This window comes from Melozone crissalis, unplaced genomic scaffold (assembly GCF_028551555.1).
Source record: "Melozone crissalis strain CALT ecotype California unplaced genomic scaffold, PUWL_Pcris_2 ptg000016l_1, whole genome shotgun sequence".
Classification (NCBI taxonomy): Eukaryota; Metazoa; Chordata; class Aves; order Passeriformes; family Passerellidae; genus Melozone; species Melozone crissalis.
In genome coordinates, this window is record NW_026535794.1 from 4807988 (window position 1) to 4827240 (window position 19253).

The 19253-nt window shown below is 41.4% G+C and overlaps 1 protein-coding gene across 3 annotated transcripts in view; it reads left to right on the forward strand.

The window, feature by feature from the left end:
* Positions 1-17254, forward strand: part of CTDSPL (CTD small phosphatase like) — an 82944-nt gene extending 65690 nt beyond the window's left edge. For all 3 annotated transcript variants that reach the window (XM_054273227.1, XM_054273228.1, XM_054273229.1), the window contains 4 exons: positions 2632-2688; positions 10916-11008; positions 12591-12776; positions 15037-17254. In XM_054273227.1, the coding sequence (XP_054129202.1) occupies positions 2632-2688; positions 10916-11008; positions 12591-12776; positions 15037-15162 (462 nt within the window). In that variant the 3' untranslated portion in view covers positions 15163-17254. The remainder of the gene's footprint in view (positions 1-2631; positions 2689-10915; positions 11009-12590; positions 12777-15036) is intronic.
* Positions 17255-19253: the final 1999 nt, after the last annotated feature.

Sequence of the window (19253 nt, forward strand, 5' to 3'; positions counted from 1 at the left end):
ACAACCAGAGAGGCAGAATATTTAAAGTGCTCTTTATGAAAGCAGCAACATCTGAGGGAGGGTAATTCTCATCTTTTTATGCCCCTGCATATTTGTGAAGCTTTAAGGAGGTACTGGTCTTTCATGTTAGGTGCATATTAAAGGAATAAAGTTTGGGGTTCTTTGGCAAGAGTAAAAAAGGAATAGATAGACAGGGTAGTTATCATTCCCATCATAAAACAATAATAGAAGCAAAAAATAATAAATTATTCAATCGAGGGAGATGTAAACACGGTTTTGTATAAAATGTATTAAACCACATGCAAGCCTGGAATGTAGTCCTATTCAAAACTGGCAGTGAAACACCTTTAGAACATTTAAAATGCTGAAAGTTTGGGGGTTTTTAAATACAAAAGTTCTGAGTGAGCTGAAGATTTTCAGTGGAATTCCATTCCCTTTTTCCAGGCTCTGTCTCTGTGCTTCCCACTGGAGGCATGGACGTGCTTCATGTGCCCAAAAACCTTTGCCCAGCAAATTGCTGCAGACTTTTCTCCTCTTTTCCCTCCCTGAGGAGCACAGAACTCCAGGCTGTGCTCCTTTCCTTATCACCACTGCCAACAAGAAGCAACAAAATACCTGAAATAGAAGTGGGGGAAGCAAATTGGGAGTAGTTTGGTGACGAAGTCTGAGGCTGAGAAAAACCAAAGTTGCTCACACTGAATGTGGTTTGATGTTGCTCCTGTTAGATTAAATTCTGTAAAAGCTGGAGTTTTATCAGTGGATTTCAAAACCTCTGCAGCTTGCAGTGACCTATTCTTTTTCTGCTGCTGCAGAGTGTTTCTCTTGCTGAAGGGAATCATGCATACATAAATCCTTCAAGTGTGTGCAAGCCTCTTCAAAGTCTGCAGGGAGCTGGCACCCACTGGAAAACTGGTGGCTGAGCCTTCTTGACAATTCATTTGAGGGGTTTTTTTTTTTTAAGGTGAAGCAGCAGAACTTTTGTGTAGCTGTTCTGTGGCTGTTGGAGCTGCACAGCATCTTCTTTATCTGAGGAGCTTCATGCAGGGAGCAGATGGGAACCTCCCCTCTGTCTTTTTCCACAGCAGAAAGGGGAAATTGCTCAGTGTTAGATAAGGAAAATACAGATTGATCTGTGTGTGTTTGAGGAATTATTCCGATCATATCAGCACGGGGGTCAGCATGAGGTCTGCTGCCAATCCTGGCTGGTCAGGATGGGAGGATTTCATGGAGCCTCTCCTGTGCCCTCAGAGCAGCACTTGCAGGTGTCAGATCAAACCACCTTCTTTATTTCTTTTCTCCTGAGAAAGGGTGTTTCCCTCCACAGAAATTCTTTGTGGTCACTTTGCTCTCCTGGCAGGGAGGCTGTCTGACAGGGGAATTACAATCTGGTTTATCCAGGGAGTGGGATCAAAGTGCTGCTGGCAGGTTCATACTGCAGGATCCTCTTTTCCCACCATTTTTTCACAGAGCACCTGTTTAGACTCCCGAGTTTGTGATCTGCTTCTTAAGTCACTTTACCTCAGCTGCTTCTCTGCTTTCTTGGCACACCTTTGCCCCCCTGAAAGAGTTTAAAGTCTGTTTCCAGTCCCACAAATGCTCCAGGGCCATCTTTTGGTGGTTCCTGAGATCAGCCTGCAGGTGCAGAACAGAGGTGGGACCATCTGTACAAATCCCCCAGAGCTGAGTGAAGATGTTCTCCAGCCTGGGCAGGATCCATGCAAGATACTGGCTGTTCATCACTCATATTAAAACTGTCTTTGGCAGCTCTGTGTCAGCCATTTCCAGGCTGCAGGTGATGGAATGAGCTCCAGGCATGTTTACATGACTGCTTTTTTAGCATGGACACAGTGCATGAGCTGTACCTAAGTGTGGTGTCCACTTGAACCAGCAAACATTGGTAGCAGCCTGTTCCCAACTGCCCTGCTGTCTAGCCAAGATTAGATTATGAACTCCTGAACTCTCTACAAGGCCACTTTGCTGCTTTCCAAGGCAATTTTCCTTGACCAGCAGTTTTTCACAGTCAGTCTTGAGAATTAAGTTGTGTTCAACAGGCCGGAAAAATGGATTCAAGGACTTGGGCAGAGTGTGCCTGCTCCTCCTTTTGGAATTAAAATGCAATTTTACATGATTAGGTTGATTGAATTGGCATGTTTACAATCCTTTAGTCTTCCTGCAGCTGCTGATTCAAATATGATCATTAGGTATTACTTTTACCACACTCTTTATTTTTAATTTAGCCACCAGTTGATACCCTCGAGTAGAATGTGTGCAGCACACAGTTTATTTTCTTGATGGTCATTTATCCATAAGGACTGGATGGAAGAGTTTATCCAAAGAGATGTTTTCCTGATGAACACACTCAGTGGTAGTGAGGGTTATTCAAGCAGTGAAGCATGCTAGGTTTTATGAGGCTTAAAAATAGGAGAGAAAAGGGAAGTGCAGCATCTGAAATTACAACTGGGAGCTTCTGGCTCGTGTAGGAGCACACACAGAGTGGATATGTGTGGTCAACAATGATTATTAACTTGTTCCTCAGAAGTTGGTACTCTTCCCTTTCATGCCCCTGAAATTTTCCCTCTCACCATTTGATTTTTAAAATTTTGCTGATTATTTCCTTGTCATTCTTTCCAGCCAATTAGCAATGCTGATTTCATCGTTCCTGTTGAAATTGATGGAACCATACATCAGGTAAGTGCTGGTTTTTCCTTCAGCATTGTGTCCTGAGTCCCACAATGTTCTCTTCCTCCATTTGCTGCTTTATATCCAATAATTTCTCTTGCAAAGCTGTGTATTCTGGAGTGCAGACAGGCATCCCTGTGTGCTCAGGTGGAGTCTTTGTCTCAGGACTTCAATACTCAACTCTTTGTCAATTTTAAAAACATTTTCCAACAGGAAATGATGTAAGGATGGGGTTTCAAACATTGCTGGGCCCAGAAAAAGCTGCTTGAACATTGCATTTTTCATTCCTTCCAACATAAATGGGACGTAGGTTGGCTTTCATATATGTTGGCTAAAGGTTATTTATATTTTAGAAAAGTATAAAGGAAGAATAGACATTTATTCAGTTTTTGTGGCAATCTGTGTTCAGTTTCTGTCCCTTTTTATTCCTGTAAGTAATTCAAGGTCCTCTGATAGGAGTTATTATATACTTTAGCATATTTGAAAGGTCTGGACAAAATCATGAGGAGACTGATTTCTGTGTCTTACTCTTTAAGAACTTCACTTAAGGCTGTAAGAAATGGTTTTGAGTAAATGCAAAACACCCATAATTTGAAAATCAGTCCCCTCCATGTATCTTGGATTGGTGTCTTTAATCAGTGATCATTTCTGAAGGGCTGAATCAAATAAATTACAGTGCTGTTACTTTCCCTCTTCAGGCAGACACTGAGGTTCTTGCTGGAGATGAATTAAACAGGTTAATGTCAAGTTGAGCCTTTCTGATACATGAGCTCTGTAAATTGTTTGAAACATCTTCTGCTGGGTGTTACAGTTAGCAAACCTTCTGTGATTTAACAGAAATTTTAAGTACTTTAAAATCTGAAATGTTGTTTACATATAGTCTTTATGGATTATCTCTACTTGGACAAAGAGGTTTGTGTATTTTAAAAGGTTTTATATTTTATTTGTATATTTTTTCTTGGTGGATCATAAAAATAGTTCATAATTTTGTCTGATTTCCTGTGATGGAAGCTCTCCATGTATTTGTCACTCTTAAAATGATTACTGAACATCAGTCAGTGGACTGAAACGTGCTTTAAAATAATAGTTGTTTTGACAGTTCTTACACTGTGCCTGTTTTATGTAGAAAAAAATCAATATCTGGGGTACTTCCACCTGTAATGTTCACCAGAGCTGATGCTTACTACATTTAAGTGATGTTCTGGAGATTTGTGATTTTTAATCCTGATTTGATGTGGGCTTTATCTGTGTTTGGTGCTGTGCAACAGACAAATTCTCTCTCCTGAAACTTCACAGAATGCTTTTGAAAGTGAATTTTTGAGTGGCTTAGAGTTGTGATCACTTGGCTTGTCAGGATGACATATTTACATTTGGAAACAAATCCCAATAAAAGGCTTGGGCTTTATAGTCAAACATTTAAAAAGCCTGTTGCTTTTCCATTCCCTGCTGCAGACTCTGAGATTCTGCACCAAAAATGATGCAGTTTGGCACTTGGGCATGACTCCATGTGGAGAAAAGAGAAAATATCAACAAAAAAACCCTGAAAACAAACAAAAACCCACAGCTGGGTCCAAAGGGAGTGGATTTGTGCATCTCCTCCTCCTCTGACAGAGGTGGTCAGGGGAAATTGGTCTCTGTGCTTTGCTGGAAAGTCCCTGCATGATTTTCAAGGAAATTGCTTCACTCTTTGAATTTCAAGTTCTTAACCTCTAAAACAGGTAAATACCTCAGGCCCATTTGGATGGTAAAAATGAAGATAATTGTAAGGAATTTGTGATTCTTGAAATAAAGGTAATTTGTGTGGCACACAGGATATGGCAAAGCCTGGGTGTGTAATGCCTCTTGTGATACTGCTGACATTCAGGAGTCTTTTCTTTTTTGTTTTGCACTGTGATAAAGGGCAAAAATGGATATTCTGGCTGAGTGTGATGTGCATTAACACAGCCTGTAGAGCTCTGACAACCTGTTCCCACTTCAAACCTGTAATTCTGTAGTCACTTAGAGCCTAAATGAACTGATCTGAGCAATTTGTGTCATTTATCAGGATTTGTCATCTGTGTAATGCGTGTCCATTTTCTTAAGCAGTTTATAAACTCCAGGATTAATCACTCACATTGAGAAATGTTTCCACCTGTGCAAAATATCCCAGGAGATGGGAAATATTGTGGAACCACACTGTCCATAGTGCATATCCCTCTTTTTCCAGTGAGTTTGGTGCTTTATCAGGAGGAGGTTGACAGATTTTTATTGTCCTTGGTCACTGCCTTAGGCAGAACCCCAGTGGAAAAGAAGTTTCCTTGCTGAGAAACATAATTTCAGAGGTGTCCATTCATATAGAAACTTGGAATTACATGAGATTGTTCAACTCTCATATACCAAAAAATATAAGTTGTGGCAAATGGAATTGCTCTACTCCTGAAAGAGTTTTGAGATTGACTTATCTAGCAAGGTTTTTCATGGTAAATGTTGGTTGGGTTTGGATTTTTTTTTTGTTTTTTTGCAGCTCAACAGAGGTCTTAAAAAAATAATGTCTTTAGTTTGGGGAATTTGCTTTCCCTTATTTAATTTATAATCCAAAGGTCAGAAACACTCTTGGGGTTTTTTTTATAGGGAGGACAATTCATCATCCTAAAGGGTGCTTGGGTAAACGAGCTTCCCTAGATTAAAAACCAGCTTTTCTTAACATCCCTTCTCCCTTTCCCATCTTTCTTACTGCAGCCTAAATTACCTCATCTTTTGAAAGGATTTGTCAGTTTATTTTAAGAAGGAAATAAGTGTGAAGGAACTTTCCTTCCTTTCTTTCTGCTGTGGGTCTCTGGATGCCTGCAGAGCTGCCCATCTCGGGGCAGCTGAAGTTCCAGGGGAGAATCCCACATTTTCCCAGAATGACCAGGTTGGAAGAGACCTTCAAGATCATCAAGTCCAACCCAGCCCCAACAGCTCAACTCAACCCTGGCACCCAGTGCCACATCCAGGCTTTGTTAAACACACCCAGGGATGGGGACTCCATCACCTGCCCGGGCAGCCATTCCAGAACTTTATTGCTCTTTCTGTGAAAAACTTTTTCCTGATATCCAACCTGTGGTGGTTACAGTTGTGGGTTTCTCTGGGTCTGGATTGAAGGCACTTGAGACAGTATTTCATGTTCACACTCAGGTGTTTATTATTTCTTATCAGTAAAGCAGTCTCACTGCTGGGAGTTCAGCAGCTTTTCATCAGAAGGCACAAAATGGCCAACAATCTCTTGTTCCAAGCTCTTTTCAGACTGAAATATCCAATTAAGAACTGACACCTGGATTATTTTCCCTTTTAACCCAATAACTGATCCCACAGAGCTGCAATGGGGACTTTTCTGCCCAATTACAAAATGCCACCCAAACCCATGGAGAAGGAGGAAGAAGCAGCATGAAGAAGAAACCCAGGATGACACCCTGTGCCCTCCATCTTGCTTCCATCCACAACACACTAAAAATCCCAAAACCTCTCACCAAGTGACACACCTACCCTGCTCTCTATAATCTATTTCACACTTTTGTGGATTCCGGTTTATCTTGAAGTCTGGGAAACTTTCCCCATGAATGAGGGTCAGAGTCAGTGCTGCCCTGGGGGTCAGGGCACCCCAGAGCAGACAGAGAAATATTCCCAGTGCCCTGGGTTTCCACAAAAACCTAACCTTCCCTTGGTGCAGCTTGAGGCTGTGTGCTCTGGCTGTGTCAGTGCTGCTGCAGACAGAGCCCAGCCCCAGCTGAGCACAGGCACCTTTCAGGAGCTGCAGAGAGTGATGAGGGCAGCCCTGAGTCTCCTTTTCTCCAGGCTGAGCACCCCCAGCTCCCTCAGGGGTTCCTCACAGGGTTTGTGTTCCCAGCCCCTCTCCAGCCTCGCTGTCCCCTCTGGATGTGCTCAGTGTCCCAAGGTCCTTCCCCAGCTGAGGGGCCAGAGCTGGGCACAGCACTCGAGGTGTGACCCCAGCAGTGCCCGGGGCAGGGGCACAATGAGCTCCCTGCTCCTCTGGCCACTCCATTGCTGACCCAGCCAGGAGCCTTTGGCCTGCTTGGCCACCAGGGCACTCTGCTTTGGGCTGGGAGTGGTGGCCCAGGTACACAAGGGGGGTTCTGGTACAAGCTGACCCTTCTGGCCACTCCTCTCATTCCACTCTGGTTCTCTGGGTGCAAGGAGATCAGAGCTGGACCTTCTCTCCCAAATGACAAGTGGGAAATCCAGTGGAGTGTGTTGGAGCTGTGAGGAGGCTCATTGGGGGTGGAAGTGGTGCCTGGAGATGTTCCCCCTGTTGGGCACCTTGATTTAACTCTGCAGGACACGTCCTCTCCTTTGGACCCACTGAGCAAGAGAGTGACCACAGCCCCCAGACCAGAACTGCATCAAACACAGCTTTAATCCCCAAAGCGTGAAGGTTTTTAGGCAATGCTTGTCCTTCATCTGTCATCCAAATTGAATTCCAGTGCCTTTGTGCCTTGCTTTTGGTGTCCAAGAGTAAAGAGAGCTAGCCAGGAAGAGTTTGATTTGGTGTTGTTTTGAATTTTATTTTTAAATACAATTTGTTTATTGAGTAAAACAAATTTTTAAGTGTTTGTTTGGGGTGAGAGGGGAGTTAATTCAATTAATTGCTTGTTTTTAATTGTTGAATGCTGAAGGAACATTTGGCATGTATACTTTGAATATGACACACAAATTTCTTTTCTTTTTTTTTGATGATGGCTGGAAAGGCTGTTCAAATAATAACTTTCCTTCCTGTAAAGCACAGAATTCATGGATTTTCTTGCAGGAGGCTGTGGCCTGGTTCAAGTAATCCAGGATAGGCTGTATCCATTCTAACTGGCCTATTCTTGGTTACTTGCACTGGGACAGGGCCACAACTGTGTGACCCAGGACCACGAGGGACACGTGGGATTTTCTGCTCACTGCTCAGAAGAGACATGAAACAGGAGATTACAGGAGCTGGAGTTGTCATGGGCAGAATTTTTGGTCATTACTTGCAGATTTCCTCATTGTAAAGCTGGTTTTAAAAGGCAATCCTGTGTCATGTTCAATTGGTTGAAAATGAGCTGGGTTTGTCTTTGGGTTTCACAAATACTGAGTTCTCTGTAGGCTGAGGCTGCTTTGAGGTATAGAAAATTCATGTGGAAGTATGAAATGCTTGAAAACAATTAAAGATAATTGCTTGTGTTCTGCCATTAGTAAGAATCCTGTGGAAACATGCCTAGTGCCTGATTTGTGCTTAAAATGTTGAGTAGGGTTCATTTTAAATAATAAAAAAAATATTGTATTCCTCTAAATTCTTGCTGTGATAAGGAAAAAAATTAGTGAGCATGCCAAAAAAAAAAAAGATGGATTTTTATGTTTTTTAATGCCCTGAAGACAGTATATAAATCTCAGAAAAATGCCAGGAGCCAGTTAGTCTAGAGATTTCAACTGAAGCCATCAGGCAATGGAGGAAAAAGCCAAGCCACAAATAACCATGCAGCATTGAGATTCAAGTCCAGCCACTAACAAAGTAAAGGGGAAAAAATTCCAAATGAGAAGGAAGAGGAGAAAAGAGCTGCTCTGTCAGCTGAAGAAAGCTTTCTATGTGGAGTAAACCAAAGAGATTTTGTAGCCCAGGATACCAGCACATTTTGGAGTTGCTTCCAGGCTCTAAGTAGCACTTCTCAAAGAAAACTTCAGCTCTGGAGAATAACTATCCAGAGTATTAAGATATGTTGTTCTGCTAAAAAGAAAAAAAAAAAAAAAAAAAAAAAAAAAAGGAAGAAAAAAAAGTCAAGGAATTGGGGCTTTGTACAGAGGGAAATAATTAAGGGAGAAATTTGGTGAGACTTCATCTTAAGAGATGACATTTATTATTAATTAGGCATTTAACATGAGAAGCAAATCTGTTGGCCAGATCCCAGCAGGGAAAGATTTAAGGCAAAGCAGCAGGAGAAACTCAGGCAGAGGAGGCTGTGAGTGCTCTGTGGTGGATCAGGAGCCCCAAACTGCAGAGGGGAGGCCATCCAGCTAAAAATGCTGTGTATCCACAGCTAACCCTGAATTAGGGGCAGAATTAGGAGCCCTAAAAACAGCCAGGGAGTGTTTATTGCCAAGGCTGCCAGTGCAGCTCAGGGCTCTGGGATTGATTTACTGAGTGCTCCTGATGGAGGAGGTGGCTTGTGTTGCAAGCAGCAAAGTTCAGGTCCTTGGCAGGGAGTCTGTAATTACATTCCAAGTGGAAATACTTCACTGACAGGGGCAGAGATAGGGATGGAGAGCAAAGAGGAGACTTCTGCTGAGGCTGGAAGCACTGGGCTTTAAAAGGGAAATTAATATTAAATTCCAGCACTTACTCTCCAAGAATGATGTTAAGACTCTGGGGTTCCCCTCAAAAATAAGTGTAGGAATAAAATTAAGGCTAAAGAATCAAGAACTTAATTATGAACTTGGATCCTGCTGTCTTTCCTCTCACATCTGGGAAGTTGGAAGCTCTCTGGATACCCAAAAGCAGAGGGACTGCAGCAGTTTTTCTGTCTTTAAAAAAAATTCAAAGGTGGAATCTGGAGAGGAAATACTACAGCACAACTTTGTGTAGAAAGAATGAAATGAAAACTTAATTGCCTTGTTATAGGAGAGGAAATGACTTGGTTTATGCCTGGTGATATACAGGAAACATTGCTGTAATTATCTGGAAAGAGAGTGGTGGTGAAGTACATCTGTTAACTGTCTTTAATCCATAAAATGTCACCATTATTTGATGTGTTAGGTGCTGCTGTGGTTGTTTAAAAAAAAATCTGGGTTATAAATTGTTATCTGTATCAAAGTTTGAATGTAATGTTTATAGGGTCAGAAATACTTTAGATAAATTTCACAGAAATAACTTAAAAGAGATAAAGACTTCATGGTATGATCTGTATGCTGCATAAAGGGGAAAATTAACATTTCTGCTTTAGTCATTAAGATACAGCTCCTTATATGTGTTTTTAAAAAAACTTTACTTTCAATTTTAGGTTTTCAATTTCAATTACACAGTTCCTTTTATTCTTCTTTTGCTGAAGGCTTTAATTGTTACACTTCAGTTCAAGCTGCGGTTTCCATATTTTTTTCCTTCAGGCTTTTTCTCTGAGTACCTTGATTTTTATTTTTTTTTTTACCTCTTATTAATAGGAATCTAGTAAAATACATACAATTAATCTAGTTTTACATATCAAAGAATGAAATTCCTGAAATAGCATCAGTCTTTGCAATTCTTCCTGAATTCAGCTCTGTGCCAGACTTCTCCACTTGAAATTTCCAGCATTAGGGATTATTTGCCAAACAAAAGAAGATAAAATGCTGCCAATATTTTCTCTCAAACTTTTAATCTAAGTGCAAACAAGACAGATAAATATTTTTCAAGCAGACTCCCCTCTTCAGCTTCCCAGTATATTGTGAGCTGCTTCCAAGCTTTCTGAGCAGCACTTTCCTTGTTCTGGTATCTTCTGTGAGCACAAAATCGTCTTGTGGGCTCTGCAAGGAGAATCAGGGAGGTTTTAATAATCTGCTAATCAGGTTGTTGACAGCAGGCAGCCAAGGCAGTGCTGAAAGGCAGCAGAGCACTGCTGAAGAGGACAGAAATCCTGGGAATTTGCCTTCTTTTGGCAAGAAGATGCTGTAGACTTTGTCAGATATCAAACCCAGCACTTTCAGGCTTTCTGCATGGTGCTGTGAAGATTTTTGGTGAAAAAAGTTCCCTGTAGAGCTGGAGGGCTTGATCACTCTCCATAGAGAGCTGTGGTGCTCAGCACCTGGAATTTCAGAAATGAGACAATCAGCCACGGAAGGAAAACAGGTCCCTGTTGAGCAATGCCTGCTGTCAGAGAGGTTTAATCAGATTTATTCCTTCTGTGGAGCTCCTCAGCTTCCCAGCAGCAGAAAGGGTTTGGTGGAAGGATCCAGATCCTCACTTCTTGAGAAGCCCTCCTGTCTCCCTTTGCCTTTAATGAGATTTTTGGGGAGCACCCTCCTGATGATGCTCAGTGTTTGCAGCTCCATAACCAGCAGGGGCTTGGCGGCCTCTGTGTGCCAATCTCTCATTATTGCAGCTCTACTTTTATCTTGCATACTTTCCTTTTTCCCCAGCATTTCATTTGAACTGCTTCCCTGTTAACTTTTGTTTCAAGTGCTGGCATTGCAGGAGTGGTTTTGTTTTTTGGGGATTTTTTTTCCTTTCCTTGAGCAGCATCTGACCTAAATGCTGTTGTCATTCCAGGTTTATGTATTGAAACGACCACATGTGGACGAGTTTCTTCAGAGGATGGGAGAGCTCTTTGAATGTGTACTCTTCACAGCCAGTCTAGCCAAGGTTTGTTCCTCCTTTCATCTCTTTAACCCTGATGGTGCTGGTCAGTGGACTTTTGGTTGGGTTTTCTATGGATGATTATTTCCACAGTTGGTACTATCTTAATTTTTCCCCTTCTTTTCTGCTTCTTTGTCTGACAGTGTGTACTTTGTCTGCTAGTGTGTGGGTAAGTGTTTCCATGGTAACACCATCACATATGGGCTTGTCTCATAATGTAGCCTCCATGCATTGCTCATGATGCCAATATGAAAGGCTCCCAAGTTACCATGGTTATAGTGAGAAATTAGAACAAATAGAGTGCCACTGAAGCAGCACATGAAAGCTGGGCATGAAATAAAGCACCGAATTAAACCCTGTCTACACCATCAACCAGTGGCTCAGAAACTCACTGGAAATTGGGAACCAAGCTTCTTGCTCTCTTGAGGGGCAATTTCAACCTGGAGTTAAAGAAATGAGACTTTTTTGCAAAGCTTGGAACATCCCCAGGAATATTTTGTGCCCTCTGGTCCTGCAGTAGCAGTAGTGGCTCGTAGGTAGTTTTTGTGGTAGATGTTACAGTAGTAGAGTGATCTGGAATTCTTCACCTCCTTCAGTGTATTGTATTTGTGGTGTGTTTGTAAAATGATTTGATTATTTCTAAGTAGTGCTGTAGCATGGCAAGCTTTGGCTCCACCCTAGTGTAGAGATGGTGGCAGGGGCCAGGACCCTGATCTTCTGTAAAGCCTTTTTCCCTGCATTCTCTTTACCACATACTGTTCAGTCACGTTGAAAAAATCCTAAATACTGCCCCAATTTCATACTGAAATGATGTGCCCTATTTCATAATCAAAAGATGATTGATTTCAACATCAGGGGTTTTTTCTTGGTTTAAGATATAGGAAAATGGTAACTCCTGTTGTGCAATTATAAGATACAACTACAGTTTTCAACTATGTGGTTATTCATGTTGAAGTTTATTTGGATTCTTCTTGGTCACTTTATATAAATTGCTGGATTCTAAGCTATGCCTCACTTAAAATATCATCTTATGTATAAAATGAGAATTTTCCTGGTATTGTACATGAGTATTTTTATTAATAAGATATTTGGTTGATCCTTTTTGGCCTAATTATGCAATTTGGTAATCTTAAGAGTCCTGCTGAATTTGGCAGAGCCACATCAGGCTCAGATTTGTTCACTGCAGTTTATCTTCAGAGGCACATGGAAACAAATCAGCTGGGGAAAAACTTCATATTGATTTTCTATTAGCATTGGCTGGTTTTATGGTAATGGCAGGTGAGATCTCTGGATCCATCAACCTCTAGAAAACTCTCAGGTTAACACTAAGTTGGCCCTGAGAATAAAACTTAATTAATAAATCACAGAAAACATTAAGTTAGGCTTTTCTAGAAAGAGAATTGTCCTACTTTTGCTTTATCTCTTTATTAATCACTTCATGTTTGCAGGCAATTGAGTTAATTAACAAGGAGCAGGGACGAAAATGGAGAAAAAGGGCATTTTATGTGAAATGATTTTGTGTCCCTTCTCTGTGAACCAGCCTTTTCTGCCTGTTGCTAACTTGGTGTTTCTGACTTGTATTTTTAAGTATGCAGACCCAGTAGCTGACTTACTGGATCGCTGGGGTGTGTTCAGGGCAAGGCTCTTTAGAGAATCCTGTGTTTTCCACCGAGGCAATTACGTGAAGGATCTGAGTCGACTGGGCCGTGAGCTGAGTAAAGTTATCATAGTGGATAACTCTCCTGCATCTTACATCTTCCATCCTGAAAATGCAGTAAGTATTCCCAGTACTCCAGCCTAACTTCATCTCTCTGGCCCTCACCCAGGTTTTGTGATTGAGAAAATGGACTTTTCAGAGCACTGTGTCAGATTGTGTGTTTTTTTAGGCTGCAGTGGGTTCTGGGGTTCACTGAAGGACATGGGCAAAGTGATGTTGACAGAGTGTCACAGCCATGACTGCTCCTGTGCTCTGAGCCTTGGCTGCTGCCTTGAGCTCCAGCACTTCTGAGAAATACACAGTGGTGTGGAACCTGAAAAACCAACTCAGCTCTAAGAAACAAAGCTGCCCTGCAGCACAGATTTTCTTCTTTGGAGTAGTGACTGCAGAAAGAGTGGTTTGCTTGTGTTGTATCTTCAGGCACCCCTGACCAAGGCAGGAATGATGAATCTGACTCCATGTTATCACAAGGCTAATTTATTACTTTATAATACTATATTATATTAAAGAATGCTATACTAAACTATACTAAAGAATACAGAAAGGATACTTACAGAATGCTAAAAAGATAATAATGAAAACTCCTGACTCTCTCCAGAGTCTCAACAAAACAACTCACAGCAGAATCCAATGAAACAATCACCTGTGGGTAAACAATCTCCAAACACATTCCACATGAACACAACACAGGAGAAGCAAATGAGATAAGAATTGTTTTCCTTTTCTCTGAGGCTTCTCAGCTTCCCAGGAGAAAAATCCTGGGTGAAGGGATTTTTTCAGAGACTGTGAATGCCACATGCTGAACTTCTTTTTAGGTACTCTCATCTTTTTTTGTTGTGTGAATAATATTTTATTAGGCAAGATAATTAATGATCTACTGGTTGCTACTGAGATCTGCATTTGTGGGTAAGGGAAAGAAAAAAAAACAAAAAACAAACCAAGATCCTGTTGTGTTGTTATGCTTCTCTCTCAATTATTTTTGTCATAGCTCCATAATTAGAACTGTTAGTCAACAAGTTAATCAAGGTTCAGGAATAAGGATAAAGGGCAGGCAGCAGTTCTGTAGGGCAGAACAATGAGGAGCAATGTGCATTTTCACTGTGTGTTTGCATTGGCTCCAGGAGCTCTGATGGAGAGGTCTGGGGTGCTCCATCCGTGCTGCAGCCAGCACAGCTGCTCACATCTGCTTTAGCTGCCAGGGGAGAAGCTGGAGCTCTCAGATCTGCTGACTTTTAGACAACCAGGCTGTGCACTGTTTGCTTTGATGTTTTTAGGCTGCCTTCTCTGTGAACTGTTAAAAATCAATGTAGGAAATCTTTTATTGAGAACATTGCTTTGCACAGTCCTGCCTCTCCAGAAGCTTTTTTTTTTTCTTTCTTTCTTTTTGTATCAAGAGCTATTTATCTTCCAGCAGTCAGCTTTCAAGTTCAGATCCTAATATTGTGATGCCCTAAGTGATGGGGTGAAAACATTTTTCTGGTTGGTGCCACACATGGTTTAAAGCTGCCATTTATAATAACCAGGACCTGCAGCTCTAATTTATGTTCATGGTTAAAATTAAAAACCTGATCCAAGATCATCATTTGGTATCTCAGAAATCAGTGCCAAGGAAATAATGAGCTGTAGAAATTTGGGAGATGGAATTAAGGGCCTTGTCAGAGTGGTTTAATCATGTATAGAAAAGTGCTGCTGGCTGACTGATACTGGAGTCTCTGCAGAAACCAGAGCTTGTAACAAGATCCAAGATAGTCTTGGAAAGACCTCAGTGTGCTGAAGATACACAGAACACCTTCCCCAAATCCTGCCTGCATATTTAATCAGGGTTATTATCTGTGTTGTTCTCTGAACCCACTCACTAGATGTAACATTTTTACCCGAACAATGTTCTGCCCTTGCAGTTAAACATTTCCTGCAAACCCCGTGCTGGAAGGGGTTGTTGCTGCCTGCCTGTGCCTGGTGACTCACTCTGATAATTCTTAGAGAGGAAAAAAAAAATAATTGCCTGTAAATAAAGTGTCAGTGCAGCTTCATAAGCTGTGTCTGCCTTGCAGCCTGTTCTGGGTAGCAGGGAGGCAGAGCAAGGAGAGCTGCCCAGTGCGGGTTCATGTGGATCACCTGGACATGCAGGTGAAGCTCAGCTGTCCTCCTTGGGCTTGGGGTTGCCCCTGCTGCTCCACCTGCATGCTAATGAGTGGCTAATTGCCATGATGATTATTAACCAGTGGTGGTGATGCTTCCAGGACACCTACACAGACAAAACTCACATGTCTTTTACATCATGAAACCCTCTCAGTGTTTGTTGGTTGCTCTGTTTCAGGTGCCTGTGCAGTCCTGGTTTGATGACATGACAGACACAGAGCTGCTAGATCTTATTCCTTTCTTTGAAGGACTAAGCAAAGAGGAAGAAGTTTACAGTATGCTTCATAAACTCTGCAACAGGTAGCCCTTAACTCTGACTGACTCCTGCTCCTAGATTGCAGTGCTAGAGGCTGTCTCCATCTCTTTCAGCTCTTTCAAATGTAAGCTTGGGGAGGTCACCCCAGTCAGAAGTGCTACTCTTGATCTTCCTGTTACATTGGACACGAAGGACAATCATGAGTGATGCTATTAAGCCTTCAGAAGCCTGACTCCTAAGGTCATGTGTTCAGACTACTTTTTTAAAGGAAAAAAAAAAAAAAGCTATTTTAAATGGGACTCTTTTAATTAATTTCATAAATGGACATCTTTTACTGGATCAGCTTTTCTTAAAACATGCCAAAAAAAAAAGAAGCTTGTATTTCAGCAGTTGAATTTCTCTCCCTTTCTTCCCCTCCCACTATGCAGACAATTTTACCCCCCTGCTTAGAGCAGTTGACCTGACTCTGAATTTTTTCTTACAGAATGAAGTGCCTTTTTGAATGTTATTTTAAGATAAAAATTCATTTTTGTATAAGACGTATTTCCAGACATCTTTTAGTCTTGTATTGTCTAAATGCTTTAAAAGGAAAAAGGAAAAAAAAAAATTTATAGAGCACTGTAATATATAACAAAGGAAAAAGTTGAAAGCAAGATGCTGGGTTCCTGTCTCCACGATGACAATGAGTTGTGTTACACTTTGTCATGCTCAGAAGGTTCAGGCGGTCGTGGGAGGGGTGAACTGGGGTCATTAACATGGTTGTTTCACTGATGAGGCTTTTGGGCACAGTTTTAAAACATATCTGCAGTTGTTTTGAGTGTTTAGGGAGTGATGGAGTTGAGGAAATGAGGTGGCTGATAGACCTAAAGCACCTTTAATGCAGACAGATGAAGTTCTGCTGTCTCTGCTCACGCACAACTGCCATGCCTCTTCTTTTTTGGAAAACCATTCTCTTGGGAGAACAGCAAGATCTATTTATTAGCTTCAGATTCTTTTCTCAAAACAACCCATCTGGGGAAGCTGGATCTACATTGAGCTGTTTGGAGTACTTTTTTCTTTTCATTGCTGCTACTGTATGCTCACCAAATGGAGTTGACCATCGGCTGTTATACTGTTTTTGCCACTGTGCCTGTGCTATGAGACATGTTCTGTAAGCTGCAAACTTGGGCAATAAATAAAAATGCAGGCTTCATAACCCACCCCCATGGATTAATCCATTGGTATCTGATATACCAGTTAAAGGTGACCTGTAAAGGATTTTTTTTTTCAATTAAGATGAAGCCCTCTCCTTTCTTTGATACATGAAAATGCAGGAAGTTTACTGCCCACACCTTTGATTTGTATTTCTTTTTCCCCAAGGTGTGAGGTGCAGATTATGAGCTGTATCAAGTCTTGCTGAAGGGCAGAAGTTACTAGCCTAGAGTAAAATTGGTCCTCTGGCTTTGGAGTTGAGTTAGACTCATCTCTGAATCTGAGAGCCTGCTTAACATCTTCTGCAGTGCCATAGGGATTTCAGATGAATGATTTTTAAATATTTTATGCCTTTGAACAACAAGGCACCTTTTTTTCCCCTCCTCCTTTCCAGTGTCACCTTTCAGTTATTGTCCACAGCAGAAATCTGCAAACATAAAAAGTGCAGCTGTGTTTGGCTGTCATCAGAGAAGACTAAATGGATTATTTGGTGCTTCTAATTAGCCTCGTGCTAAATTCTGAATTGTAGACCCCCTTTGCCTTTTCTCTTTTCCTTGAAAACTCCCAGGGACTTGGGAAAAACACAAATTCCTTTGTGATGGACCCGGGGCTTGTGATCCTCAGTCTCAAAACCATTGGTGAAGCAGCTTAACAAATCCATCTGAGAGGGGCAGGCCAGTCTGCACAGGCAGTGAGTGGGTGGTGGTGGGTGCAGTGTCAAACTGAGCCCCCCTTGCAGTGCAGCTGTGCTCCAGCTGTGCTCCAGCTGTGGCTGGGCCCAGGGGTGCTGGAGGCAGCCCCATCACACCCGTGAGTCTCTAGGGCATCACCCTTTTGTTTCTTAACCAGCTGGCATCACCTCAGTACTGTATAAATCTGTGCCACAACAAAAAGACAAAAGTGTCAGGTTTGAAAATGAAAAATCTTAAAAAAAAAAAAAAAAAAAAAAGCCTACTTTGTTTAAAATCCAACAAAAAAAAGAAATTAAACAAGAAAAAGGACGTGTGGATTCTGGTTAGTCCATTAACGTTTACTTTCAGTTTAAGATGGTTTAATTTTGTATTTGATTCCAGAGTAATGAAACTGTAAGCTGCCAAAAAAAAAAAAAAAAGTTGTTCTCTGAGCAGTATTTTCAACTGTGCCTGTGGCCCCAGGGCCCCAGTGCAGTTTGCAGGGAAGTATTCAGGTTGTAGTTAGTCGTGCAGGTATGAGAGGAATGGCTGAAGAAATTCAAAGACTTTTTCTCGTTAGCATTAGACCAAACAATCAGACAAAGAGTAAATAACCCACGAGCCAGTGTGACAGTTGTGACCTGTGGGACGTGAGACAAACCGTGTCACCCGTCTGCATCTCTGCAAGCAGCGATTTCATGAACCAGTTGCCTTAAGTCTGTGAATGAATGTTGATTCTATTATTAAAGTGTCTTGTATTGTTTTCCAATCCACATAGAATGGGCAACTGAACTTCTGCACCAGCCTCTGCAGGAATGGTTGTGATGATGCTCTGTACAACCATACTTGTACTGTATCGTTTTGGCTCTTAAAAACCCCCAAATTTAAAAAAACCCAACTTACTGTAACTTGCTACAGCATTAAAATGACACTTGGTGACAATACAAAGACAAAAAACGTAGCACAGCTTTGATCTCTGTTAGCATTAAGAGTATTTTCTCTAAGTTCTGATCAGTTCTATTGTTTTTTAACCCACCCATTCTTGAATGGGAATAAAACTCAGAGTGCTCTGCAATCAGGTTTGGACTCCCCTGGGTATTCAGATTTGGCCAACAACTGTCACAGTTGTTTATTTTGACACTATCATCATACTTGAAATTTCAAGTGTTGAGTTTGCGTGGATATACATACGCTATAATATATTTAGAGTTTCTAGATTCTAAAGAAAAGCAATAGAGTTCTGTCCATAAAGTCAGAGAACAAGTGGAATGTTTGTAAAATTTGCAATACGGGTATTTGATTGTATTTTAAATACAAGATTTAAGAAAAAAAAATTCAAATAGGAAAAATAAAAAAGCCAACCCTTGTTTCCTAAATCTCTTGCATATTTTGAAGTGCAGTTACTGCATGCAGGTCACCAGGGCTGTTCTAAACCCTGGGTTTCAGTTCTAGTTCTGGATATTATAGAAATATTAAAAACCCTTTTCCCAGTTGGTCATTCTAAAGACATGCTGCCTGGCCTGAAGTTCTGTTGTCCTTTTTATGTTGGGTTAAAAAACGGTTTTTTTGCCTGTATGGGTATTTTTAAATGAAGCTGTAAGGCAGAATGCCTTAGACCCTTGAAACCCAACAGAAGTGTTGACAAAGAAATTGCCATTTGTAACCTTAGGGCTGTGCACAGAATCCCTGGTCACACCACGAGGCGTGGCAGGCTGGGCATGGGGAGCTGGTGGCAGATGTACAATATTGCTGTGTTCATTTAGGTAGCTATGGAAGAATAATTTTGTCTCTTTGTTTCGCCCTTTTGATCTTTATTAAAACAGCAAAAGTTGTACGCGGAAGAAACTCAACACCTGGAGGCGTTTTTGGTTGTCAGTGTACGCAATCACTTTTCTTACAGCATGATTTTGATTAGACTGGTTGGGGACAATAAAGTATCTAAATGACACTGGTGTGTGCTGATGTTGCAGCTTTTGAAATTTCAATGTAAAAAAAGAAAAAAAAAAAACCAAGAAAAAGAATCTGTAGCTGTGTGACTTCCGAAGGCGTAACCCTCTGTTGGACAGATTGTTTTTAACCTAATAAACCACAGTTCTGCACAGCCCTATTTGTAAAACAAAAACAAGTTTGTGCCTCTGATTCCAAGGTGCTGTGATGTTTTTTGCCTTTGTGGGGCGAGGAGGGGCAGGTGAGGCTGGCGTGGGGCAATTGCTTCAAAATCTCTGGGCTAACTATGCAAAACCAGCTGTCAGTTCTCTGTTTCACATGATGTTGTAA